This window comes from Oryzias latipes, chromosome 4 (genome assembly GCF_053564925.1).
Source record: "Oryzias latipes strain Hd-rR chromosome 4, Olatipes_Hd-rR_3.1".
Classification (NCBI taxonomy): domain Eukaryota; kingdom Metazoa; phylum Chordata; class Actinopteri; order Beloniformes; family Adrianichthyidae; genus Oryzias; species Oryzias latipes.
The window spans coordinates 35,669,340-35,694,067 of record NC_136240.1 but is presented as its reverse complement, the minus strand read 5'-3'; the positions used below and the strand labels follow the sequence as shown (position 1 = coordinate 35,694,067).

The 24,728-nt window shown below is 41.6% G+C and overlaps 1 protein-coding gene across 2 annotated transcripts in view; it reads left to right on the top strand.

Moving 5' to 3' along the window:
* Positions 1–1,518: 1,518 nt before the first annotated feature.
* Positions 1,519–24,728, top strand: part of LOC105357932 (centrosomal protein of 290 kDa) — a 52,384-nt gene continuing 29,174 nt past the window's right edge. The window contains exons 1-7 of one of the 2 annotated variants that reach the window (XM_078946402.1): positions 1,519–1,637; positions 11,694–11,852; positions 18,572–18,721; positions 19,721–19,836; positions 19,904–20,006; positions 20,166–20,396; positions 22,589–22,699. In XM_078946402.1, coding sequence (XP_078802528.1) covers positions 1,563–1,637; positions 11,694–11,852; positions 18,572–18,721; positions 19,721–19,836; positions 19,904–20,006; positions 20,166–20,396; positions 22,589–22,699 — 945 coding nt within the window. In that variant the 5' untranslated portion in view covers positions 1,519–1,562. The remainder of the gene's footprint in view (positions 1,638–11,693; positions 11,853–18,571; positions 18,722–19,720; positions 19,837–19,903; positions 20,007–20,165; positions 20,397–22,588; positions 22,700–24,728) is intronic. The other variant, XM_078946401.1, reaches the window with a different exon arrangement.

Sequence of the window (24,728 nt, the reverse complement as noted above, 5' to 3'; positions counted from 1 at the left end):
TTAATGATATTACTTCACTTGCTCCAAAAATTGATTCAAAAATCTTTCCTAATGTAGCATAATTTTGCACGTTTTTAACTTTTGATACTTGCTTTGCTATGACTTGCATGACTGCCTCGGGCTTTAATCCACAACATCTTTACAGAATGATCTAGATAAAGGAGGTTTTTGAACACCTGAACAGAGCTGTTCTATCTTCAGTTTGCTCTTTCAAATGTCACAGAACAAAAAGTCTTTCTCTTTTAGTGCAGGACAGTTAAAAAACCTTCCTAAAATGTTAACTGAAGGGACGTAATTTTATCACTTAGATTCAATTCAATGTTATTTGTATGGCCCAAATTCACACCAACAGTCGTCTCAGTGAACCGGTAATTGTAAGGTAAACATAGAATCAAAAAGGATCATAAATACAAAGAATTGTATATATATATATATATATATATATATATATATATATATATATATATGTATATATATATATGTATATATATATATATATATATATATATATATGTATATATATATATATATATATGTATATATATATATATGTATATGTATATATATATTGAAGGAATTTATTTTTTGTGGTTCTCATTTCTCCTAGGCTTTTATCTTATCTTTATTTCATTGAAGGTTTCCTTCAGGTTTACTGTGTGTGGTTCCTTTGAAATTTCAAAGGGGGCTTCCTGAACATTGCATGTGTAAAGAGGTTGTGACTCATCGACTGGGCTTCGGGGCGGTTTTTGTCTTGGAGTCCCTTTTGTTTGCTTAATTGCCTCTCCTCTGCCTCAGTTCGTAAAGCTGTTGAAGTTCAACAGTCTCCAGACCCTCCAGATCTCTGTAAGGTTCCGTCTGTTTATCACGATTTAAGTTCTGTGTTTTGTAAGGTACGGGCCAAATCTCTACCCCCCCATCACCCTTATGACTGTGCCATCGATCTTCTGCCGGGGACCCAACCCCCTAAGGGGCATATATACCCCCTATCACCGCCTGAACGAGAGGCTATGGACTCGTACCTGCGGGAGAGTTTACAGGCGGGGCTCATTCGACCTCTTCCTCGCCTGCTGTGGCGGGTTTTTTCTTTGTGGGGAAGCGAGACGGGGGTCTGCGACCCTGTATTGACTACAGGGGTTTGAATAAGATCACCGTACGTAACACCTACCCCTTACCCCTGCTGCACACTGCATTTGACCTGCTGAGTGGGGCACGTATGTTTTCTAGGTTGGACCTCAGGAACGCATATCACCTGGTCCGGGTGAGAGAGGGTGATGAGTGGAAGACGGCGTTTAACACTCCTAGTGGACAATTTGAATATTTAGTTATGCCTTTTGGACTTACTAATGCTCCTGCAGTATTTCAATCTTTGATCAATGATGTTTTGAAGGACATGTTGAACAAATTTGTGTTAGTTTATCTGGATGATATTTTGTTTTTTTCACCTGACCTAGATTCTCATGTGCAGCACGTCAGAGCCGTCCTCCAGCGCCTCCTAGAGAACCACCTCTACTGCAAGGCCGAAAAATGCGAACTCCACACTACGCGGACTCGGTTCTTGGGGTATGTGGTCTCTCCTGGGCAGGTCCAGATGGACGACTCTAAGGTTCAGGCCGTCCTGGAGTGGCCGGTTCCCTCTGGTAAGAAGCAACTTCAGCGCTTCTTGGGGTTCGCCAATTTTTACAGGCGTTTTATCAGAGGTTTCAGTGGCATTGCTGCACCCCTTCATAGGATTACGTCTGATAAGGTGCGTTTTGTTTGGAACGAAGAAGCTGAGAGGGCTTTTAGTGAACTGAAGAGACGCTTCTCTACGGCCCCTATACTGACTCAGCCTGATCCCTCCAAGCAATTCATTGTGGAGGTGGATGCTTCTGAGTCTGGTGTGGGGGCTGTGTTGTCACAGAGAGCGTCCGATAACAAAGTTCATCCCTGCGCGTATTTCTCCCGCAAGCTCACTCCTGCGGAGAGAAACTACTATATAGGGAACAGAGAACTTCTAGCTGTGAAAGTGGCCCTGGAGGAGTGGCGCCACTGGCTGGAGGGGGCTGAGCAGCCGTTTCTAGTTTGGACTGACCACAAAAATCTTGAGTACATCCGGTCTGCCAAGCGCCTCACTCTCCGCCAGGCTAGGTGGACTCTGTTCTTCGACAGGTTTGATTTCACCCTCTCCTATCGACCGGGAAGTAAGAATACCAAACCGGACGCACTCTCCCGTCAGTACCAACTGGAGGAGGAGGAGAGACCTGCTGAAGACACGCCTGTGCTCCCATCCCGCATGGTGCTCGGAGCCACCCGCTGGTCTCTGGAGCGACAGGTACAGGCTTCCCTTCCAGATCCTGCCACTATCCCCGCCGGCTGCCCGGAAGGCCGACTCTTTGTGCCATCGTCTCTTCGAACCATGGTATTGAAGTGGGGGCACTCTTCCAGACTGGCCTGTCATCCAGGGGTTACAAGGACTGGTTTCCTCATTGCCCAGCGGTTCTGGTGGCCCTCGATGTCTTCTGACATACGTGCTTTTGTGTCAGCCTGTCGTGTTTGTGCTAGTGTCAAGACCCCCAGGACTCCCCCTGCCGGTCTACTCCACCCTCTACCTGTGCCGTCTAGACCTTGGTCCCATGTTGCTATGGACTTCATCACCGGATTACCAGTTTCTCGAGGTAAAGCGGTTATCCTCACTATAATTGACCGTTTTTCTAAGTTAGCCCATGCCATACCCCTACAGAGACTTCCTTCAGCCAAAGAACTAGCCACCCTGGTTTCACAGCACTTGTTTCGCCTTCATGGCCTTCCTCTGAGCATCACGTCGGACCGGGGCCCACAATTCATTGCAGCCTTCTGGAGGGAGTTTTGCAACCTCCTCGGGATCAAGGTCAGTCTGAGTTCTGGTTTCCATCCTCAGACTAACGGCCAGGTAGAGAGGTATAATCAGGATCTGGAGACATCGCTGCGAGCCATGTGTGGAAAGAACCCCAAGACCTGGTCTTCGCAGCTCCCATGGATTGAGTACGCCCATAACTCCCTGGTCAACTCTACTGGGTACTCTCCCTTTCAGGCAGCCTATGGCTTTCAGCCTCCCTTGTTCCCACACCAGGAGCAATTGGCGACCTCCTCGGGGCCAGCGGCGTTTGTGAGACGATGTCGTCGCACCTGGAGCAGGTTCCGGCTGAAGCTCCTACGGAACCAGGAACGTCTCGCTATGGTGGCTAACCGGCGACGGTCTTTTGCTCCAGACTACAGGGTGGGAGACAAGGTGTGGCTGTCCACGTCGGATATCCCGCTGAAGGGAAGATGCAGCCCAGATTCATCGGTCCTTTTACCATCTCTCGTATCATCAACCCTGTGGCCGTGAGACTGGACCTGCCTCGCTCCATGAAGGTGCATCCGGTGTTCCACGTTAGTAAGCTAAAACCTGTTCGGGACTCTCCCCTGCAGCCAGATCCCACTCCCAGTCCTGCTCCACGGATGGTAGGCGGTGGTCCGGTCTACACTGTCCAGGAGATCCTCGCCTCCAGGAGGGTAGGACGTGGCATCCAGTATCTGATCGACTGGAAGGGTTACGGTCCGGCAGATCGCCAGTGGGTGCCTGCACGCCACATTTTGCGACCCCACGATGATCGCTCGCTTCCATCGCCTCCATCCAGATCAGCCTCGTCGGGGTCCGTCTGGTAGCCGGACTTAGGGACGGGGGTTCTGTCAAGGAAAGCCTCCTGCTGCTCAGCTGCACTCCTCCTGGAGGCCCCTCCTCCCCTCCCTGCTCTCAGGTGTTCACAGCTGGTTCTCATATGCTCCTGATTTGTGCCCTTCTTAAGTTGCTCTGAACCCTCTGTCATTGTCGCAGCGTTGTGGTTTGCTGGCTTCTCTAGCTTTGCTCTTGGCATTAAAAGCCCTTTCGAGTTATTTAGTTGTGTGTCTTTCCTGCACCTGGGTTCCTCCTTGGTTCCCCGTCACAAGCACAGCCATTAGGTTGTTCTTTTGGCATGCAAAAAGGACGAGCCAAGTGGCTGCGCAAGTTTTCACTATTTCCCCTCACCTCTGTCACTTCTAGTAAGAGGTCACCACAGTTTGGTTTTTCTTTTTTGGCTGATATTTATCGTTCATGCACAAGTTACACTTCTTTACCGACATAATACTGAAATGTTCAAGCAAAGAAATCATGTGGTCAAAGTCATATCTTCAACCCACTACTGGTCAAGCATACTTGGTACTGCCCCAAAATCTCCTTTCTGCATTTTCCACATGGTATACTTGTAGCAATCAACAAAGCGCACTCTGTCATTATTGTTCTTGTACTGACTATTCACCTGGCATATTGCCCGTTTCCCTTTGCCAGATATGGGAGCTTGTCACCAAACACGGTATTCCTTTTTCGCCTTCTCAGCTCCCGCATGTACCTGTGCAAGGTTTTTTACTGATTCCGGAAGCTCCCAGTGAATTTTGCCTGGGTTGAAAGTTTGATGCAGTTGGCAACAACAAACCCACAAACATTGGAGATTGCAGGAAACCTGTCAGTCCCAACTTGTTCCATGCGCGTGCCCTTGACATCAAAGTGTAAATGCCGCATGATATCTTTAAAGTGGTTTCTGACCATAGTTATTTTAGATTAGTGGATTTCCCATTTTCGCCAACCATCTTGCATCTTGCGTTTTGCATGGATGGAAGTTTTATCCCCCCCTCACAAGGAGGATGGCAATGAACCCCATTCGTTCAGGGAGGGCTATGAACCAGCTGTCATCTTCTGTCTGATGTTCATGCTGAACAACACAGTCACGAATAGTCTGAAGCATGTTCAGAGTGAGGAAACACAGGAAACTCTGTAAGCGAGTCGACACCGTACTTCTGACCAAAGCAGTTGGCTCTTCCTCAGCAGTGTAACATTCAATTGGGCTGTGATGGAGAGGCCTCCCAACCTGTTCTTCATGCCACATCGTGCCATCTTTTGCTTTTTCTGTTGGCACAGTGTGTCTCCTCTCTGTCGTCCTCTCTTTTCTGATGGCAATGAAATCTCCTCATCTGTGATCTGATTTCTGAGATCTGAGCAATGAAAACCTTCAGCAATGTAAAGATATATTTTGTTATTTATTTTAATTTTTTTGTTTTGTTTTTTTATTCTAGTTGAAACTATAAATTCCAAAACATGTCAAATAGGCCTCCTTTGCCTCCCCAGTCCAAGAAACATGTGGTTAAATTAAATGACTAAATTTTTCATAGGTGTGTATGTGAGTGTGCCTGGTTATTTATCTATGTGGCCCTGCAATGGACTGGTGACCCATCCAGGGTGTACCCCTCCCCAGTTGCTTGTGACTAGCTGGGATGTGCTCCAGCAGACCCCTGTGATCCTGACCAGGATGAGCAGGCACAGAAAATAAATGGATAGACAACTGCTAGAATCAGCAAATGAGAACAAGATGTTCATGAAATCTTATCAAAAGAAATATCAGTCTGAGTCCAGCTAAAGGACTATCTCTTCTCCCTCAGAGTCAAATGGGTTGACTTGCTCCAGGATCATTTTCAATGTCTGCTCAGGGTAGTAAAAATAAGGCATCTTGGTTTTTCAGATGACAAACTGGGAGTCAAAGTTTGTCAGAGCTTGGAGGCTCTTTTGAAGCAGAAAAACCTCCCCCACCTTGATCTGAGTAAAGAATGTGGTTAGCTAGGACATGTCTTCATCCAGATGATCGGGTAGTTGCTGCTGCATTTACAAATGAAAGGTGGCTAATTGAAGGCTGTTGAATAAGTCATTTCAAGCCACCCAGCCATTTGGCTGTGCTCTGGACGCTGCAGGGGGAGTGAAAAATCCTGGGCGTTCTAGTGTTAAAGCACTTCGCGGAACCGTCCGAAGTCAGGCTTCCACAGCGTGCATTAAAAAGTGATAATGCACACTTGGTCGCCCATTACCCCTTATTTAATAAATGAGACTGCAGATACTTTGTCACCTTTCCGGTAGCCTTGAAGCCTGACACCCATGAAGGAGCAGGAGGCTCCGTCTTTATTTATACAGACACGTAACTTTGCGCTGCACAAAATAGTTCCTAAACAAAACATTTAGTGATATTCATCGAAATCTAACAGTGCGCGTTGATGTTTGGTGCTACGGAGTGAAAGAGAACAGTTATAAAAAGTTTCCTCCAGAAACCCTTGAAGTCTGAACACAGGACCAGCAGAAAAAGTAAATTATCAGCAAAGATTAATGTGTTTAATGTGTTTATTATAGTTACCTCACGCACCATATGCTGAACCTTAAAAAATAAAAATAAAACACCGTGCGGTGATACGGTTATTGTCATACCATTATGTACCATTATGCCTTACTCACCCACCAATCTTATCTCTGCTCTTTTGGCACTGAGCAGCATCACTTCTTTGTCTTCTTTTAAAAGCTGCTATCATTTTTGTTTCCAAAACATCGTAACCATGGTTCAAACTTAAGTACCTTTAAAGTCCTTCTCCAACTATCTTTTGATCTGTTGACAAAGCATTTACAGTGGTCTTTTAATTATAAATGTGTCTTTTTTAGCCAAAATAAAACAAACATGTCGTTTTCTAGGACATAGTTTCTGCAGAGCTGCTGTAGTTTATCTGAAACTTACCTCTTAGGTGAGAGCGGGTCTGTTGGCACAGAGCAGGCCCGCCCCCCTTCCCTTCCCAGTTGCTGAGAGCTCTCTGTTTACATACTCTCCCGCTAGCTTAAACGCACTGCAGCTAACATTACCAGTGCAACAAAAATGGTGAGCACTATTGGAGTGATTCAGCCGTGCAGTTTAGATCCAGATTCCAGCTCAGATGAGGAAAATCTATTTGGATCTATTAGTCTGACAGTGGATGCATCAGAATGGAGCAGAGCAGGGTGACTTTGGCCCGCCTATTATAGCTTCTACATCATTAATAAAAGCTTTTTCCAACTGTATTTTTTCGTCTTCTACTGTGTCATAACAAATAACTAAATACTCAGAAATGCAATTTTAAGCTTAATTGTGCTAATATATGTCCTCCATAATCAGAAAAGAACATTTTATAATGGCGGCAGTTTAGCTCAGGCGGTAAAGCAGGTCATCTTAACAACCCCATCGATCCCAGCCCTCCCTAGCCAGCTGTCGCCCAGGGGATGGGTCAAATGTGGAGAACAGTTTCCCCATTGTGGGATAAAACAAAAGTAAAAAAAAAAAAACGTAAACACCAAAAACACCCTTTTCATCGGAGTGGGCCTTTACATTTAGTAGACGAAAATTGCACTCTGTTCAATCTGCTAAGTAAAAAAATGCTGAAGAATGCAATAATTAAACTAGAGCCAGCCATGAATAATAACATTACAGTACCCCCCCCCCCCCCCCCCATATTTGCAGGGGTTAGGGACTATATACACTCATGAATAACATTAATCTGCAAACAGGAGAGCCCCCCCACCCCTACGCCGAAGATTGTCAGTGTCTGATTTGTACTCATTACAAACCCTTCTGAAACATTTCTGATGCTTTGTAAAACATTTATTAAAAAACACTGCTCAACATAAAGATTTTATTTTATTTTTTTAAATTCAGAGCAATAGACGTTGGGTACTTTAAAACGTACATTAGGAGTGTCACTCTGGGCCCTAAAACCAGGAGCAGTTAAGGGCGAGAGGTCCTGCAGTGGGATTTTAGTGTCAGGCACGACGCCACAGTCTGGCAGCAGCATGTCTTCCAGAAGAGGCCAGTTTCATCCCCTTCCTTCATCCGGATGATAATTATTCTCCATGATTATATTCCTCAGCGTTTCAGGATATTTTCCGTCCGCTTCTGAGTCAGTTGATGCCATTTCTCTGTGCAGAGGCACAAACTTCAGCTATAGTGATTTAAGAAGCGGTAGAACCAGCTGTTGGAGGCCAACGGGCCAGCGTGCTCTTCATCTCCACCACCCTTCCTCAGAAATTTTGCAGCACCTTCCTCAGATGGAAAAGTTTCACACAAGCAGTTGACTAAGCTTTTCTGATGAATTTTAGGAGTCACGTGACCGAAAAAAACATCTGGGAATACGTGAAACCACAAATAGTGAAACGTGAATAAGCGGTACTGTACTAGGACTATTTCAATTTGGCTTAAACTAAATATATTCATTTTCAACATCTGTCTTTCATCCAAAGAATTAATAAGAACAATTCTGAGATCCTCCGTCCTGTGATAGTTTACAGGAAGCATTTCATGAAAAGAACATCCTCTGTTTTGGTGTTTAATCTCATTACTGAGTGAAAACACTGAAACACAAGCTTCACACAATGGCTACGTTCACACTGCAGGCTGAAACGACCCAATTCCGAATTTTTTGCCCCTAAGCGGCCCAATTCCGATCTTTTCATGACAGTCTGAATGACACAGATCCGATCTTTTCAATTGCGACCCAGGCCCCGTGGGTTTGCCGTCCTGATTCCGAATTGTAGCCGTTCTTTTCAATTGCGACCGCCGTCTGACCGGCCAGCCGACTTGATTCCGAACTGTACGTCATCGACACGCAACAAACGTCATCATTTTGCGTTGAAGTAGGCGGGAACGAGAACGTAAACATCAACCATGGTGGACGATGCTGCTGAGATCAGTCAGTGGAAGGGAAGGGAGGTCACTGATTGGATTAATATTTGGGCTGATCGCTCTTTTCAAGCCAAACTCCAGGGCTCTGATCGCAACTGGGCGGTTTTTGAAAAAAATTCCAGCTAAATGGCAGAGCGTGGTGTTGAACCTTTACCGCGATAACTTTTTTTTCTTTCTCCCCTTTCCAACCGTGCTCAGAAGCGCGGGGGACCCAGGCGATCCTCCTCCTCCTCCCTGTTCTGATCCTTAGATTCTCTAGAACGGGTTAATAAAGAGTCCATAGCATTTATTCTGGGGGAAACCTTCTTTTATTACCGTCCTCCGTAACACACAACATGAATGCGCCCACACTGCCCCCCCCTATTCTCTATCGCGGCACGCGCTTGCACACACGCGGGCGCCCGGCCCCAACACATACACATTCCTCTTCCACTACAGTGGGTACAGACGATCCCGACTCCAATGCCTTCTTAAAATGAGAAGATTGTAATTGTGCTGCTCCTTCGTGAAAATAAATTTAATATTACAAAAAGAGCTCCGCTTTTGACAACACTGTTGTTGACATCCATTGTTAACGTTGGCTCCGCAAACAACAAGTGACGTCGTTCACCGTTGAGTATTCTTCTGGCTTCTGCGCATGCGGGTCTCGTTTGGGTCTTGTCACGGTCACACTGGAGATCACAAAAGTTCGGATTTACTTGGAAATGTGAACGGTCTAGCAAACAATTCGGATTTTTTCAAAAAATCCGAATTGAGCATTAAGCCCTGCAGTGTGAACGTAGCCTTTGTTGGTGTTGATGTGAGCTGGAAGACTTGTCAGTCAGTGAGCAATTCCCGTTTCAGACCACTGAAAGGTCACACCACCAGCTCGGAGTAGAACCACTTCCCTTCACTATTTACTGAGGCTGAGGGGTGAGATGCATTTTTTTTAACAATTACTTCGTATTATTTATTTTTTATGTTTTTCATACTTGTGAATTTCATCTATTTTTCTGTTTGGAAGAAGAAAATTCTGTTTTCTCATTTATGCCAGCATTGACAGCATTCCATAGTAATTACTAGTACTATGTGAATGTGAACAGACATTTTAGTGTTTGGGTTTTTGAACATCTGAGTTTTCTCCTTAAATGAATTTTTAAAATTAAAAAGTCAATCGAGTTACATAAAGAAAAGCTTTTTAAACAGAAGAAAGCGCACAAAAATATTTAATTCAGAATAGGGACACTGGCTCTTTCCGAATTCCCACCCCTCCACCCCTAAAGTCTGCTGGACTTTATATATGTAGTTGTAGATTTAGATAAGTTAATTCTTCTCTAAGAGTTCTGGTAAATCGCCTGTCCGTCCTGGGGGAGGATCCCTCTTTCATGTGGGCACCCCTGAGGTTTCTTCGTATTTTCCGGAATCTGTTTTTTGCCAGTATAGCTTAGTCAGTTTGTTAGTTCATTTTAGTATTTTCCTATTGAACTCTTTGTATTCGTGATCCTTTTGAGTTCATGTTTTACTTCGAAGCCCATCGAGACGACTGTTGTTGTGATTTTGGGCTATACAAATAAAATTGAATTGAAAAAAAAAATTGAATCCCCATCCTCAGGTTCCAAAAAGAAACAGAAAGCATCTGCTGGTTCCAAGACGCCAACATCCTATAGACTTCTATAGAGAAATAAACAGCTAATACTCAGTCATTATATTTTTTAAAATACCCGTTTTTGGTAAATGGTAATGGGACAATTACCATATCAGTGGCAAGCAATCAACATCACCCAGTGAGGGCCCTTGGGCAAGACCCTTAATGCTGCTGCCTCCCGAGCGCGGCTCGTCTGCAACTCACCGCTCCCCCAGGGGATGGGTCAAATGTGGAGAACTTCTTTCTGTCACACACTTAGGTGTCACCTAGGTGTGTGACAGAAAGTGGGACTTTGTTTCTTTTCTTTTGCTCTTATTTCATGTAGCACACTTTCAGGTGGTAGGGGTGAGGACTTCCGACAAGCAGGAGAAGGAAGAAATAATTTGAATGAAGAAATACTCAGAAATGCAATTTCATTCAGATCGACTCGAACCAGTCACTGCTTACTGACTATTTCTGGTTCCAACATGGCAACATCCATATCATGAAAAAATGGCGGCTGAATGGATTTCATTTGGTTGAAGCTGGAATTAAACCTTTTTTTTATGGGTGACATCACACTCACTGTCCAGTTCTCCTAGACCAGTGTTTTTCAACCAGTGTGCCGCGGGAGATGGTCAAGTGCGCCGTGGGAAATTGCCCTCATTCACTGATCTAAAAACATTTTCCATCTCCAGGATTTCAGCTCTCTGTTCATCCAAACAGGTCCTGATAAAACACTGAGTAGTTAGGAATATAAAAGATCATAAAATACTTTTTTCTTTGTGTTTATTTAATTATATTAAAGACATTTTGATAAGAATGACGCGATTTAGCTGCAGCTATAACTGTGTAAGGAAAAGTCCCGCCCTTTACTGACTCCACCAATCATTCTTGAAGGCTTAATCACATGTCATCAGTCTGACCAATCAGAAGTGCTCAAAGTCTTCACTTCCTTCTTAATTCTGCTGATAAAGTCGCTCAGTTCTAACAAAAATACCAGCTAAAGCTCTTCTTTAGCGGTGTAGCTTTCCACAGAATCCGGTATCAGACCGTGGAACAAGAGAACAAAACAATGAAGCTCAGAGACGCTAGTCTTTCTGCCCTTTTTCGGCAGTTTTCACACTACATCTCCCATGATGCATTGGCTTAAAGGGACAGCGCACAATGAGTCGTCCTTGTGAAACGTCTTGAAACCGCAAAAAAGAAAAAGTTTCTAAATTTTTGTAATTTAACTTTTATTTCATCTCTTAGGAAAAACAGCTGCAACTTCCTGCTTTTCTGCCACAATTATCACAAAAATCCATGTGAGATTTCGCGCGCGGGGGGGGCTGTCGATCAATACAGACCATGAATTTCTGCTTTTTTTATTTTGAATGCTGGTGTGCCGCGGGATTTTTGTCAAGGTTAAAGTGTGCCGTGGCACAATACAAAAAACACTGTCCTATACACTCAATGGGTCTACCTTATTTTACACACTAACTTTGCCTGTTTTTGCATCGTCATTACATTGAATTCTACCCTGTTTTTATCAGACTGTAGATGTCAGCGGTGAAACAGGGCGGTCGGATTCAGACCTCAAGTCCCAAATACATGAACTGATTGGAAGAAATGAAGAACTGAGACAGGAACTGAAGGCGGCTCGGGAAGAGGCAACCAACAGCTACAGTCGGCTCATGAGAGCCGAAGAAAAGGTATTTTCACGTGTTGCCTGTGTGTTTGAGGTGAATTCTATTCACTGACTTTCTAACCTTAAAGTGCTTCCTTTTCGGTTTGTACAAAAGTAAACTGCTGTGGATGGCAATCAAAGCAGTTGTTAAGTTAATTTGATTTTTAACTCTTTAGCAATTATGTCTTTTGTGAAACACATCAGAGTAATTTTACATGTGGAAATCGTTTTCCGGAAAATTGCTGAGCTGACAGTGTTTACTGGATGAAGACTAGTGAGAAGATGGACGCAATAATCCTCAGGGTTGGAGGTTTTCACAAACTGTTAGTTCTGTACTGTACTTATTTTGGACACATGTTGACACAGCGGATACACGTGTGTGTTGCAAATAATGTTAAATGACTAATGAGAAACATGTGTCTTTAAACACCGCCAGCAACATGTTTGTTGGACTGAGAGGGGAAAACTTTGTCCTGCACTCCAAGACCCACTCCAAAGAAAACTGTGTTTTTACCATGTTTTTGTTTATTTTTTTTCTCACAACTTTTTATTTAAAGAATTAGTCATGACAACACAGCAACTTCAATAATACAAGTTACGTTTTCCTTATAAAAAGACAAAAAGCAAAAAGGAAATAAAATAAAAAAAAAAAAAAAAAAAAAAACTAAACTGTATTGTATGACATTTCACTCAAAACAAATATCTGCACTCAAACAAATAAAAATTATAATTACATAAAACAAAACTTAACAACGAACATTGCTTCTCTTACATTATACCATCACAGCTCTCCTTTTCAAAAGCTTTTAAACTGAGGTTGCAAAATTCCGTGCGGTTGAGATCAAAAATCTGTTGAATCATCTATTAGTTCTAATTTTTGAATATAATTAATAAAGGGTCCCCAAATTTCCTCAAATAGGTGTTGTTTGCTTTTATGGATATACATTATTCTTTCCAAAGGAAGGCAATACAACATTTGTTTTAGCCACTGATTTATGCTAGGTCTGCTCATGTTTTTCCAAGCCTGTGCAATACACCTTTTAGCCGTTAAGAAACTGATATCAATAAATGTACTCTCTGTATTACTAAAATTATGTTTCACTGGATATATAGTCAAAAGAAATAGGGTAGGGCTCAATGTAAGTTGTTTTGAGATTATTTTTTCTATTGTAATTTTAACTTCTTCCAAAAAGATTTGTATTTGGTGACATTCCCACATGCAATGCTTCAATGTGCCTTTAAAGCCACATTTTGCACAAACATCTGGTATGTTCTTATTATATTTATTTAGTTGCACTGGTGTCGTATATAAACGCATTAACCATTTAAATTGTAGTATTCTCAGTCGACTGTTAATAGACATGGAATGAATCTTACAACATCCCCTTGTCCAATCATTTTCATTAATATTGAGTGATAAGTCATCATTCCATGATTTTAATTTACCATTTGATTTCTCTGATGTATTAGATGTCAATAAGTTATAGAGGTCCGAAATTATGCCTTTTCTTAATTTGTTTTTCATCATCTGGGTTTCCAGCTGTGAAAGAGGAATTTTGTTAAGACTCTTTTGGTTTGCATTCACAAAGCTTCTTAACTGAAGATATTTAAAGTAGTGTTTTTTATCCAGGTCGTACATAGATTTTAGCTCCTCAAAGGACATAAAGGTATCAGACTGTGAGGGGTACAAATCTCTAATTGTTCTAAGTCCTTTGGATGCCCACGTTTTAAACGTTGTATCCATTCTTCCTGGTACAAAACACTGGTGACCCCAGATTGGGCTGAATTGTGATAAAGAATTTACTTCTTTTAAATAGTTTTTGACCTCAAACCAGACCTTTATCATGTGTTTCAAGAAAGGATTTTTGATTTGTCTTTGTAACTTTCTTATTTTATCGGAGTATAAGAACGACGGTAAAGGTATTTTTAAATTGTGGGACTCCATTTCCACCCAATGTGGATTATTCTCATTAGAGAAGTAAAACATAATGGAGCGCAGATGTGTAGCCCAGAAGTAATGCTTAAAATTAGGGCATTTTAGCCCCCCTCCATCAAATGGTAAGTATAGTAAAGTAAGACGGAGTTTAGGTTTTCTGTTGTTCCATATAAAGGCTACTGTGATTTTCTTTAACCAAGCAAATAATTCTAGAGGGGGTGCCAGAGGGATATTTTGGAACAAGTATAGCAGTTTTGGCAATACGTTCATTTTTAGGATATTTATTCTTCCCATTATAGTTATGGGCAGCTTCATCCATCTGTCTATTGAATCTTTGATTTTTTCTTTTAAGTAATCATAGTTACGTTGGACAACTTGATCCAGCTTTGGTACAATTACCACTCCTAAGTATTCAAAATGTTCAACTACTTTAAAGTGAGATGTTTTGGAAGTGGGGTTTTGCCTTTCCATAGAATTTAGCATTAAAATTGAGGATTTTGCATTATTCACTTTATATCCTGAAATACTTCCAAATATTTGAATCACTTCCAGCACTGCTGGGATTGATGAAGTAAGGTTACTCAAATATAAAATGACATCGTCTGCAAACAAAGACATTTTGTGTTCAGTGGGTCCTATTGTGATTCCAGTTATCTGTGTATGTGCACGAATCGCTGCTGCAAATGGTTCTATTGCTAAAGTAAAAGCAAAGGAGAGAGAGGACATCCTTGCCGACATCCTCTCTTAATTTTAATTGGCTTAGAGAAATTTCTATTTGTTAAAACTTCCGCTGTCGGGTCTTTATACAAAATCTTGATCCATTTTATAAAGTTGGATCCGCATCCAAATCTTTCCAAGATACTGAAAAGATAGGGCCACTCAACCCTATCAAATGCTTTTTCTGCATCTAATGACAGGAGAGCAGTATCTCTGTTTTCTTTTTTATGAAGAATGATATTTAAAACTCTTCTCACATTATGAGATCCTAGTCTTCTAGCAACAAAGCCATTCTGATCTCTATTTATTATATGTGGCAGAACGTTTTGGAGACGCCTTGCTAACAATTTGCAAATAATTTTAAGATCAGAATTCAGTAAACTAATAGGCCTCATATTCTCGCATTTGTTAGGTGGTTTACCTGGTTTTGGCAGTAATGTGATAAGGGCTTGATTCATGGAGAGTGGAAGACATTCTTTTTCAAATGCCTCAGTAAACATTTCCAGTAGGGGTGTTAGCAATTTATCCTTAAATTTTTTATATATTTCAATCGGAATACCATCTGGACCTGGACTTTTTCCTGATTTCATGTTTTCAATAGTTTGTGCGACTTCTATGTTATTAAACTTTAAATTCAAATGGATCTTATTCTCATTTGAGATAACTGGAATATTCAGCCTATTTAGGAAACTATTAATGTCAGTAGGATTGCAGTTCCCTTGAGCGTCATACAGTTTCTGGTAATACTCTCTAAAGGCGTCGTTGATATCTTTTGGATTGACTAAGTTTTGTTCATTTTTTGTGATACATGTGATAGAGGTTTTAGTTTCCAGTTGTTTTATTTGCCATGCCAATAATTTTCCAGCCTTGTCACCTTGTTCATAAAATGTTTGTTTTAACCTTAAAAGGCTTGATGCAGCCCTGTTACTGGACTGTTTGTCATATTCTGCTCTTAGGAGTAATAACTCTTTTTTTGCTTCCAGATCCCCATTTTCATAAATTTTTTGTTGTGTGTGTTTTATTTTGTTCTCTAGTTGTGCAAAATTTTGTTTGTCTTTCTTATTTTTATAGCTTGTGTAACTAATTATTTTTCCTCTAAGAAATGCCTTAAAGGCATCCCATCTAATGCAGGCTGAAGTTTGATCTGTGTTGAAGTAGAAAAAGTCATCTATTTGTTTTCCTATGTATTTAACAAACTCTCCGTCCTGCAGCCATTTGTGTTGGAATCGCCATCTAGGAGGGTCGCTGGATATTTTTTCATCCCTGTATACTAGGCAACATGGAGCATGGTCCGAAATTACAATATTGTCATATGTACATTTTTGGATTTTGGACATCAATTCAGAAGAAATTAGGAAATAATCTATACGTGAGTAGGTTTGAAATGTTGCAGAATAGCATGAATAGGCCTTGGTTTGCTGATTTAATTCCCTCCAAATATCTAGCAGTTTTAGTTCTTTCATTGATCTCAGAATACTCAGTCTACAGTTGTTATGAGTTTGGTCGGTTCCTGTGGATCTATCCTGGCTTGGATTTAAGGTACAGTTAAAGTCCCCAGCTATTATAAATTGCCCGGGCAGCGCTGAAAGTGTAAGGAACAGGTCTTCGTAAAACTTAAAATCATCAGAATTAGGACCGTAAATATTAACCAAATTTAATGTTTCCAACAATAATGATCCTTGTATTATTAAATATCTACCCCTCTTGTCTTTAATCACATTTCTGACATGGAATGGTACAGATTCATGAATAAGAGTCATCACTCCTTTTGCTCTGGAAGAAAATGCTGAAGCAAATACGCTCCCTCGCCACCTTCTTCTAATAATTTTTTCGTCTTCCTCTAGAAGATGGGTCTCCTGAAGAAAGACTATTTTGGACCCCATATCTTTTATTTTGTTTATTACTTTTTTGACCTTTTTGAAACATTGCAATCCCCTGCAATTCCATGTTACAAAGTTTAGATCTACTCCTTGCATTAATTTGGACAGATCAAAGTATTTATTTGCATTTAGAGTAAATTGTCTCTTGAAAAAAAAAAAGAGATCTGTATTTCTTTTCAGCTGCTGTGAAACTTTCACATAATACAATGAACATTTTTTAAAGAGAAGCCTAACTAACCTGGATATAAGAGAACATATCCAAAACACCAAACTTGAACACCCGTTACCCCATTTACCCAACTGAATGGGTTTCCCTCCCCCCACATTGTGTCTCCCGCCATGGCACGTACCTGATCCTCTCTCTGGGAGGAGCAGTCTGCCCATGTCACTCAAATCGAACATTAACGCCACTGCTGGTCGTGCCTTGACCAAAAATAATTTTTCTACGCTGCTAATTTTCACTTAATGTATACAGTTGTAGAAATTGTTTCAAAAAATATTATTAATTAAGAAAAAGAAAAATTAAAGGAAGAAGAAAAAAAGTCACTCAGATGTTTCCATATTGGAATGCCAATTTTCCCGTCCCGTTACCTGTTTCTCACAACTGTTGAGAGAATAGTATGTCAGATCAGAATCACTTTCACTCGGAGTTCTGGATCTTCTTGAGAAACTCTCGAGCCTCTGTCTGTGTTTTAAAGGCGTGCGTCTTCCCCTCGTAGGTCACCAGTAACTTTGCTGGGTGGATCACTCCGTGCTTTATCCCCAATCTGCGCAGATCCTCTCGAACCGAGTCGAACTTTTTCTGAAGCTGGTGCACTCCCGCAGCGAGTTCCGGGTAGAATCGGATCCGCTGCTCCTTGTAGCGAAGATCCTTTTTGGCCCGCGCCGCAGAGACAACAGCCAGCTTATCCTTATAGTTAAGGAATCTCATGATGAGAGTGCGAGGTGGAGCGTTGCCGTCTCTCCGCGGTCCGATTCGGTGCGCTCTTTCTATGGTCAGCGGAGTCTGAAGCATTTCGGTGCCGAGCGCCTCTGGAAGCCACTTTTCCAAGAACAGGCACGGGTCCTGTCCTTCAGCTCCTTCTGGCAAATTGACAAGTCTTAAATTGTTCCGCCTTGATCTTGATTCCAAATCTAAGACTTTGTCCTCCAGAACCTTTCCTTTGGCTTCCAGTGCGCTCACCTTGGCCTGCAAAACGCTGATGTCGTACTCCGTGTTGGAAATGCGCACCTCCGTTTGTGTCACTCGTTCAGCGCAATCATTCAGTTCCTGTTTTGTCTTCGACTGCCAATAAAAGTTTGTCAAATCTTGTAGAAAAGTCTGTCTTCATGGAGGTCACAACAGACAGTATTTTATCCACCTTGCTGCTTTCCTCCTCGCGCGTCTCCGCCATTTGGACAGTGGCAGCGTTAGCCTTCTGCGCTTCCCCTCGAAGACGAAACTCCGTTAACTTGGGTTGCTTAGAATTTTCAGTTGTTTCTTTTCCAGTTTTAGGTTTTTTAGGCATTATTCCTTCATTCCTCTTGTAATTTAGTTTTGGATAGCAGCAAGTAAAGTTCTTGGTATAGCACGAGCTGCAGAGCGGCAGAAAACACGACTTTTCACATGGCCGCCATAACCGGAAGTCATGTTTTTGTTTATTATTCTGATGATGGAGGACACATGTCAAGAAAATTGGCTTCAATTGCATTTCTGAGTATTTCTTTATTCGAATCACTGTGAATCACGAGCAGATGAAAAAAGATTTTTAATGTCACCACATCAAAAACCGCTAGAGGGAAGAAAGCTCTTTGGACTTAAGGTGTTTAGAAAGTACCTTGCTGTCAGAACCTGCCAGCCGAGGCCGTTTTTCAGGCCTTTTTAGCCGTATTTCTGGCAACATGAAGATGATCTTTCTCTGTGAGGCTGATGGCTCATGTCACGGACGCTTGCAGCCTTGCTTAAGGATCAACCAATCACAGAGCGGTGTAGGAAGACCTTTTCAGTGACCACCAAAATCCATGACGTAAACGAGAATGCAATATTTCTCAAAGTTAACATGAATTTTCGTCGGGTGCCGGCTACTTTTGAGGCCCCTGTTGTTTGGCTCATTGGAATTCTGATTATTTTTTTTTAAAAAAGTCACCCTTTCAGTGAAACTTAGGGTGTTGGCATTAAAGCTGGTTGAAAGAGCTTGTTTGGTGTTGTCATCATCTGTGTATTTGTGTCAGGTGAGCCAGCTGAAACGTGAACTGGAGCAGCACAGGAAGTCCGGCAGCAGTGGAGTTGTCCCTCGACCTCTGACCCTTCCTGAGGGCCTGAGTCCCAGCAGCACTGAGGTCATCAGCTCCCTAAATGTATACGCCGTTCGATTGCTTCAGGTCAGCGCCGCTCTCCCAGGAAGCTTCAGACTTACAGAGGCACACACTAGGATGCCACACTGTCGGTTTAAAACCCAAACACGCTACATCGTTGAACAGAATCATGGGGAAAGTGAATCGTTGTACTCCTACTGCTTACTAATATTAAAAGGGTCAAAAACAGGTTGTGGTAAACTTAAGAAGGATTTATTATTTATTGTTTTATTACATTACACTTGGATTAGTATGAGCAAACTGAAAGGTTTGCTTACTGGATCGCAATATATCGCGATATTTCATTTGGCGATACATGTATCAATCTAGAATTCTTTCAGGGCGATATCTCTTTAATTGTTTATGAGCGTCCTTCAGTGTTTTTCACTTAAACCTCTGACCGATAGTTGGCAGCACCGCACACTGAGCCTCTCTGAGCAGCTCCACACCAAACAACCACAAGATCTCGCGAGAACCAGCTTGTGTTAAATATTCAGTCAGCCTTGCAGTTGTTTGTTATATTTATAGTGAAAATTATTTTGTTGTGTAAATCAAACAATGTTGACTGTTCCCTTTAAGAAAGATAAACCATACCAAAAGATAAGCACTATGAATTTGTTTGGGTCAAAGCAATTTGTGTGTAAGATACATTTGCAGTGCTTAAGGTTGGGATCATTAAATAAAAGGAATTTTACCATTTTATTACAATGAAAGGTGTATTAATATTCAGGTCAAGTTTTTTTCTAGGTCAAACTCTTTAAAAAAATATTAAAAATTTTTTCAGGGGTAATATTTTGATGTATTGCGATACATATCGTATATCTAGAGTCTTGCCAATACACACCCCTACTTATTAGCAAATTCAAAAAGAATTTTTCCTATTTCTTGTTGTTTTGTCATGCACAAAAATATCGAACCAAACTAAAAGCGTGACCAAAAAAGTCTAGATTTGTACCTGATTACGGGGCAAGTCGATTGTTGTATCCCTAGCATGGAATGACTTGATGTTGTCACTGGAATGTTTAGGAGCTCGGGAACAAGGAGGAATTAAACAAGAAACTCACTGTAACGTTGGAGGAGTACAAAGAAAAGTTTGCTGTAGTGAGCCATCAGCAGGGACTTCTCTATAAGGAGCATCTAAGGTCGGTTAACTAGAATGGGTTTTCAAATTCAGCCGTGAAAGAAACACACTGTGTTTTGAATTTATAGTGAGAAGGCAGAGTGGCAAAAAGAGAAAGAAACACTCACAGAAATGAAGACCAAGCTGGAGGAACAAAAGCAGGTGGACAGCATTAAAATCCAGCAATTTAAAGTGAGTACAACTCTTTACAAACATCTAAAATCCAAGAGTTTGGTTAACAGGGAGATCAGCTGAGATACACAGAAATGAGCAGAGACGCACACACACCCAGATGGTTTCTGTATCCCAGAGAAAGCTATTTTGTCAGCACTCGCTCATTCCACTCATCAGGATCTGCTAAACACTCTTGAGAAAGAACCAGAGGACATCCGGAGGCAGCTGAGCGAAGCTTTTCGTAAGGTGACAGTGCTGACGGTGAATGAGATGAAGCTGACTCGCCGCTACACCACCCTGCTGGAACAACAACAGCACCTCCGCAAGGAGAACAGCAAACTGAAGGAGGAGAGCAGCCACATGCGGGTGTCCGTCATTCAGAGGATCGGCCACCTGCAGCGATACAAGGTAGCCATCATTAGATTATCCCTCGTCCAAACAGAGTGGGGTTTCCTAAAAAGGTTGGAATTATTCCGTTGCTATCCACAGTTCTGTATCTTTTTAACTTTGATATCTTGTTCGTGGGTAATTTAAACCTTTATATATTGTGAAACCATACCAAAGTAAACTAAACCTGTCATCGGTGAGCTCTTTGATCATCTGCTTTCATCTCTTCCCCTCTGTGTGAAGCTGATCAGTAATAGCGGGGTGTTGTTTGACTTTCCCCACCATTTAGATCCAAGATGTAAGTAGTATTTCTTGGATTGAAGCGAAGAGAGGTTTTTTTTTTCATCAGAAACTATTTTGGCAGCAGGCTTGGAATTCTCTTTTTCTTCTAAACGTCTGGAGACGGTACGGGCTCCTGTCAGGTTGCGGCACAGAGAGATTCACAGGTATCTACGGTGCCATCTCAAACAACCCCCCCCCACCAGTGCCTTTCCTGTTCGTCCACCCATTATCCGACTCTGAGCTTGCTGCTACACTGTGGTGGTCTTTAAAAAAAGCCTTACATGTGCTGCCCCCCATCTGAGGCTGAACGGTGATCTAATCCCAGCATGTGCTCCCAATATTGATCAGTTTTCTTTTCACGTTCTCTAACAAAATGTAGTCTCTGAGCTTTATTGTGAACAACAGGCATGTTTTTTTTTATTGGATTACTCCGGTGCTGTTTACTGTCCATGAGCTGTTGCCGCTTGTGAGGGATCGAGCGGCCAATGAGGACAACAGAAGTTTATCAAAAATGAAAGTTTTAATTTTTCTCAAAAAATGTAAAAAGATGAACAAACTGGGCCCTTAAAAGAGGTCAACAGAAACATAATTAACTCAGGCAATAACTTTAACTTAACCAACTGAACAGACCACGTAACAGAAACAAACTGACCTAACCAAAGACACAACAGGGGAACATATATAGTGGCTGATCAGACCACTTGAGAAACATGGGGGGGGGGAACTAACATGACTACAAAAGACATTTAACAAAGAATATAAAGACAAGACTAAACACAACACTTAGTCTCCTAGTGAAAGAGAAAAACATCAAAAGCTGAACAAAATGAATAATGACCAACAGAAGCAAAGCAAATAAACATTAAATAAGTCCATTAGTTTCTCCCCTGGAGGCTTCTGTAGATGGCGCCTGCCCAATTGCCTGGCTGGAGTATTTAAAGGCTGTGAAGACTTGAGCTCCTCCTTTGCCAGTCCTCACAGCACAGCTCCAGGAGCAGAACCTCAGCCACACCCGTAGCGACCAGTAGCCCCCTCAGCACTGGCAACTCAGAACAGGTGACATCAATTAAACAAACCAAAATAAGTAAACTAAACAAGTGTACATGTGCTAGAAATGATTGAAAATAAATAAATGTATATTTTAACTCAAAGAAATGTGTGCATTTATTTAAGAATAAAGATTCTGTAATAATGAAATTAAAAAGAAAGTGTGCAATGCTGAAGGGAGGTTACCGCCATGTTGTTTGTGGGTGTGGCAGGGTATTCTGCCATCACACCGCTGCAGTCATTTCCCCGGCTTGGTCTGTTGTACAGCACGTCTGTTTTTCAGATCTAGTTGTGAACGTGGTGAACTTTGCCTGGTGTTAATTTAAGAGGACAGCCGCTGCTGCTGTGACTTACTGGGGCTCGTTTTTTATTCCCAGATTGATGATGCAGCTGCGCTTCTGCTGCGTTCCCGTTGGTCACTCATGCGTTTGGATCCTATTCCATCTTAGTGAAATCTGACAATCAAATTTATCACTTCCTTTAGCAAGTGGACATGCGTTGCAGACACGCTAAAGAAAGCAGCGCAAGATCTGCTCTTTTGAGCTGCTTTTGTAATTATGTTATGCCAGTTATTCTTTCTCTTTCTCAAATAATATAACGAAATGACCGAGCTGCAGCACTGTAAGCAGCAAAACTTGGAAACATGGTTTATTTTTAAAGGGGCTCAAGTTATATTAGAATTTATATTTTACATCTCTGTCTATTTTTTAGATTAAGTTGTACTTTTATGTTGAAAAAAAAAAAGTATAGTTGGAGATCTTGTGTTCTTTTGTAAAGTTACACTAGAAGGGGTTATATCCTTGTGTTGTTGTAAACACACAAGCTCTTGCTCTATATACACAATTATACCCATTATGCTGTTTGTTTCTCCCCTCATGATTCAGACGAGCCACAACATTTCACCCTTCATAACCCCTCCTGCCTTCAGAGTTGAATGTTTTGACAAATGCTGTCTGCCAAAGCAAACAGGCGGCGAACAACAGTACCAAGCACAGGTAACAGATGGTTGGACTCTTCCAGGATGACTCACTCCTTCATCATGCAGCAACATGTAACAGGATCTTATGACCTCTCGCAATTTCTTTAAGGTCCATATAAGTGGTGGCGTTTGCATCAGGTAGGCTCAGGTCATCAGTTCCCAATGCCCTTTGGTTTGGTTATTTGACCCTGAGGCGGGTTTTCTTCTCAAAAAGCCAACTGGACTTCTCTTTTTTCTTGAAGACTTTACATTTCTTGTCCAAGAAGCTTCATCTAAACTCAAACTCAGACTTTATTTATTTATATAGCGCCTTTCATTTTGGTTAAAAACACAAAGCGCTTAACATAAAAACAGATAAAACAGTCATAAAAAATGAAAGTTGTTCAAAACAGAAAACAAAGGACAATCCCACAAAGAAGGTACCCCTCCCTCACCACCCCCCGCCCCCATCCCCACCCACCCAGTTACCCCAGTAGAACAGTGAACAGAAACAAATAACTGCAGTTGAAGAAGGTCTGGCTTGGTACTGCTGTGAGGAAACGATATCATGGGGATCCATTCATTCCATGGCCCAGTCGGACCACAGGGGCCATTACCGCAGCGCCCGCCCAACACAGGGCAGCCCAGGGCCCCATCCATGGCTATTAGACCACAGAGTGGGACCCCAGCCCGCCCAACCAGAACGGGCACCACAGCAACGGCACGCCCTACAGGTCAAGCTGGTGGTGCCCAAGAACGATGGATCCCCCAGAAGAAACACTGGAGTAAAAAACATCAGAATAAAAAATAAAAATGATCATAAAATAACAACAATAAAAATAGAAAAAGATAAAAAATAAAATAAGATATAAGAATGTTAGTAATTAAAAAATAAAAAACGTCAGTGATTAAAACATAACCTAAGTATCATTGGTAAAATAACAATAAAAATAATTGCATATTAGAAACAAAGATAATAATAGTCCTTACAAGAAAATAAATAAATAAATAGATAAATAAATAAATAAATAAATATGTAAATAAATAAATAAATTAATAAATACATAGATAAAAAATAAAAAAGACATAGGAAATGATCAAAGTCATATAAAAGCTAAATTAAAAAGGTGGTTCTTGAGCCTCTTCTTAAAAACCTCTACAGTCTCTGTGGCCCTGAGGTTCTCCGGCAGGCTGTTTCACAGGCGAGGACCATAATGGCAGAACGAAGCCTCACCATGTGTCTTGGTCCTCACCTTAGGGACAACTAAGAGGCCAGTGCCAGAGGACCTCAGGGTCCGCGAGGGTTCGTATTTTAAAATAATATCATTTAAATAAGAGGGCCCAAGACCATAAAAACATTTATAAACCATTAAAAGAACTTTAAAATCAATCCTGAAACGCACAGAGAGCCAATGCAGCGATTTTAAAACCGGTGTAATGTGTTCCCGCCCTCTGGTATAGTATCAGTCCTAGTATAAATGACCACTTTGTTAATGATGCCTTACAAGCCCTCAGGAGTACACTCGATGTTGTTGCCCCCCTAAAACCTAAGTTCGTCAGACAAAACCGAGTAGCACCGTGGTTTAACGCTGAAACTCGTTCTCTTAAACAAGAAACCCGTAAGTTGGAAAGAGAATGGCGCCGCTCCGGTTCAGAGCAGTCTCTGAATATCTGGAAACATAGCCTATTAAATTATAAAAAAGCTCTGCGTAGAGCTAGAAGCCAGTACTATTCAACCTTAATATCAGAGAATGGAAACAATCCAAGATTTCTTTTTAGCACTATAGCTAAATTAACTCGCAGTCAGAGCTCAGTAGAACCACATGTTCCTGTTTCTCTCAGCTCTGATGATTTTCTTACATTTTTTGATGGTAAAATCTCAAATATTAGACATAAGTTAAATCAAGTTATTCCTACTATCAGCCCAGAACAGGCTGAAGCGGTAGAAATGGAGGCATCCATAGAAACCTCTGTAACATTAGACTGCTTCACTGCTGTGGATCAAGCGGAAATAACATCAATTATTACGTCCTCCAAATCCTCAACGTGTCTGTTAGACCCAATTC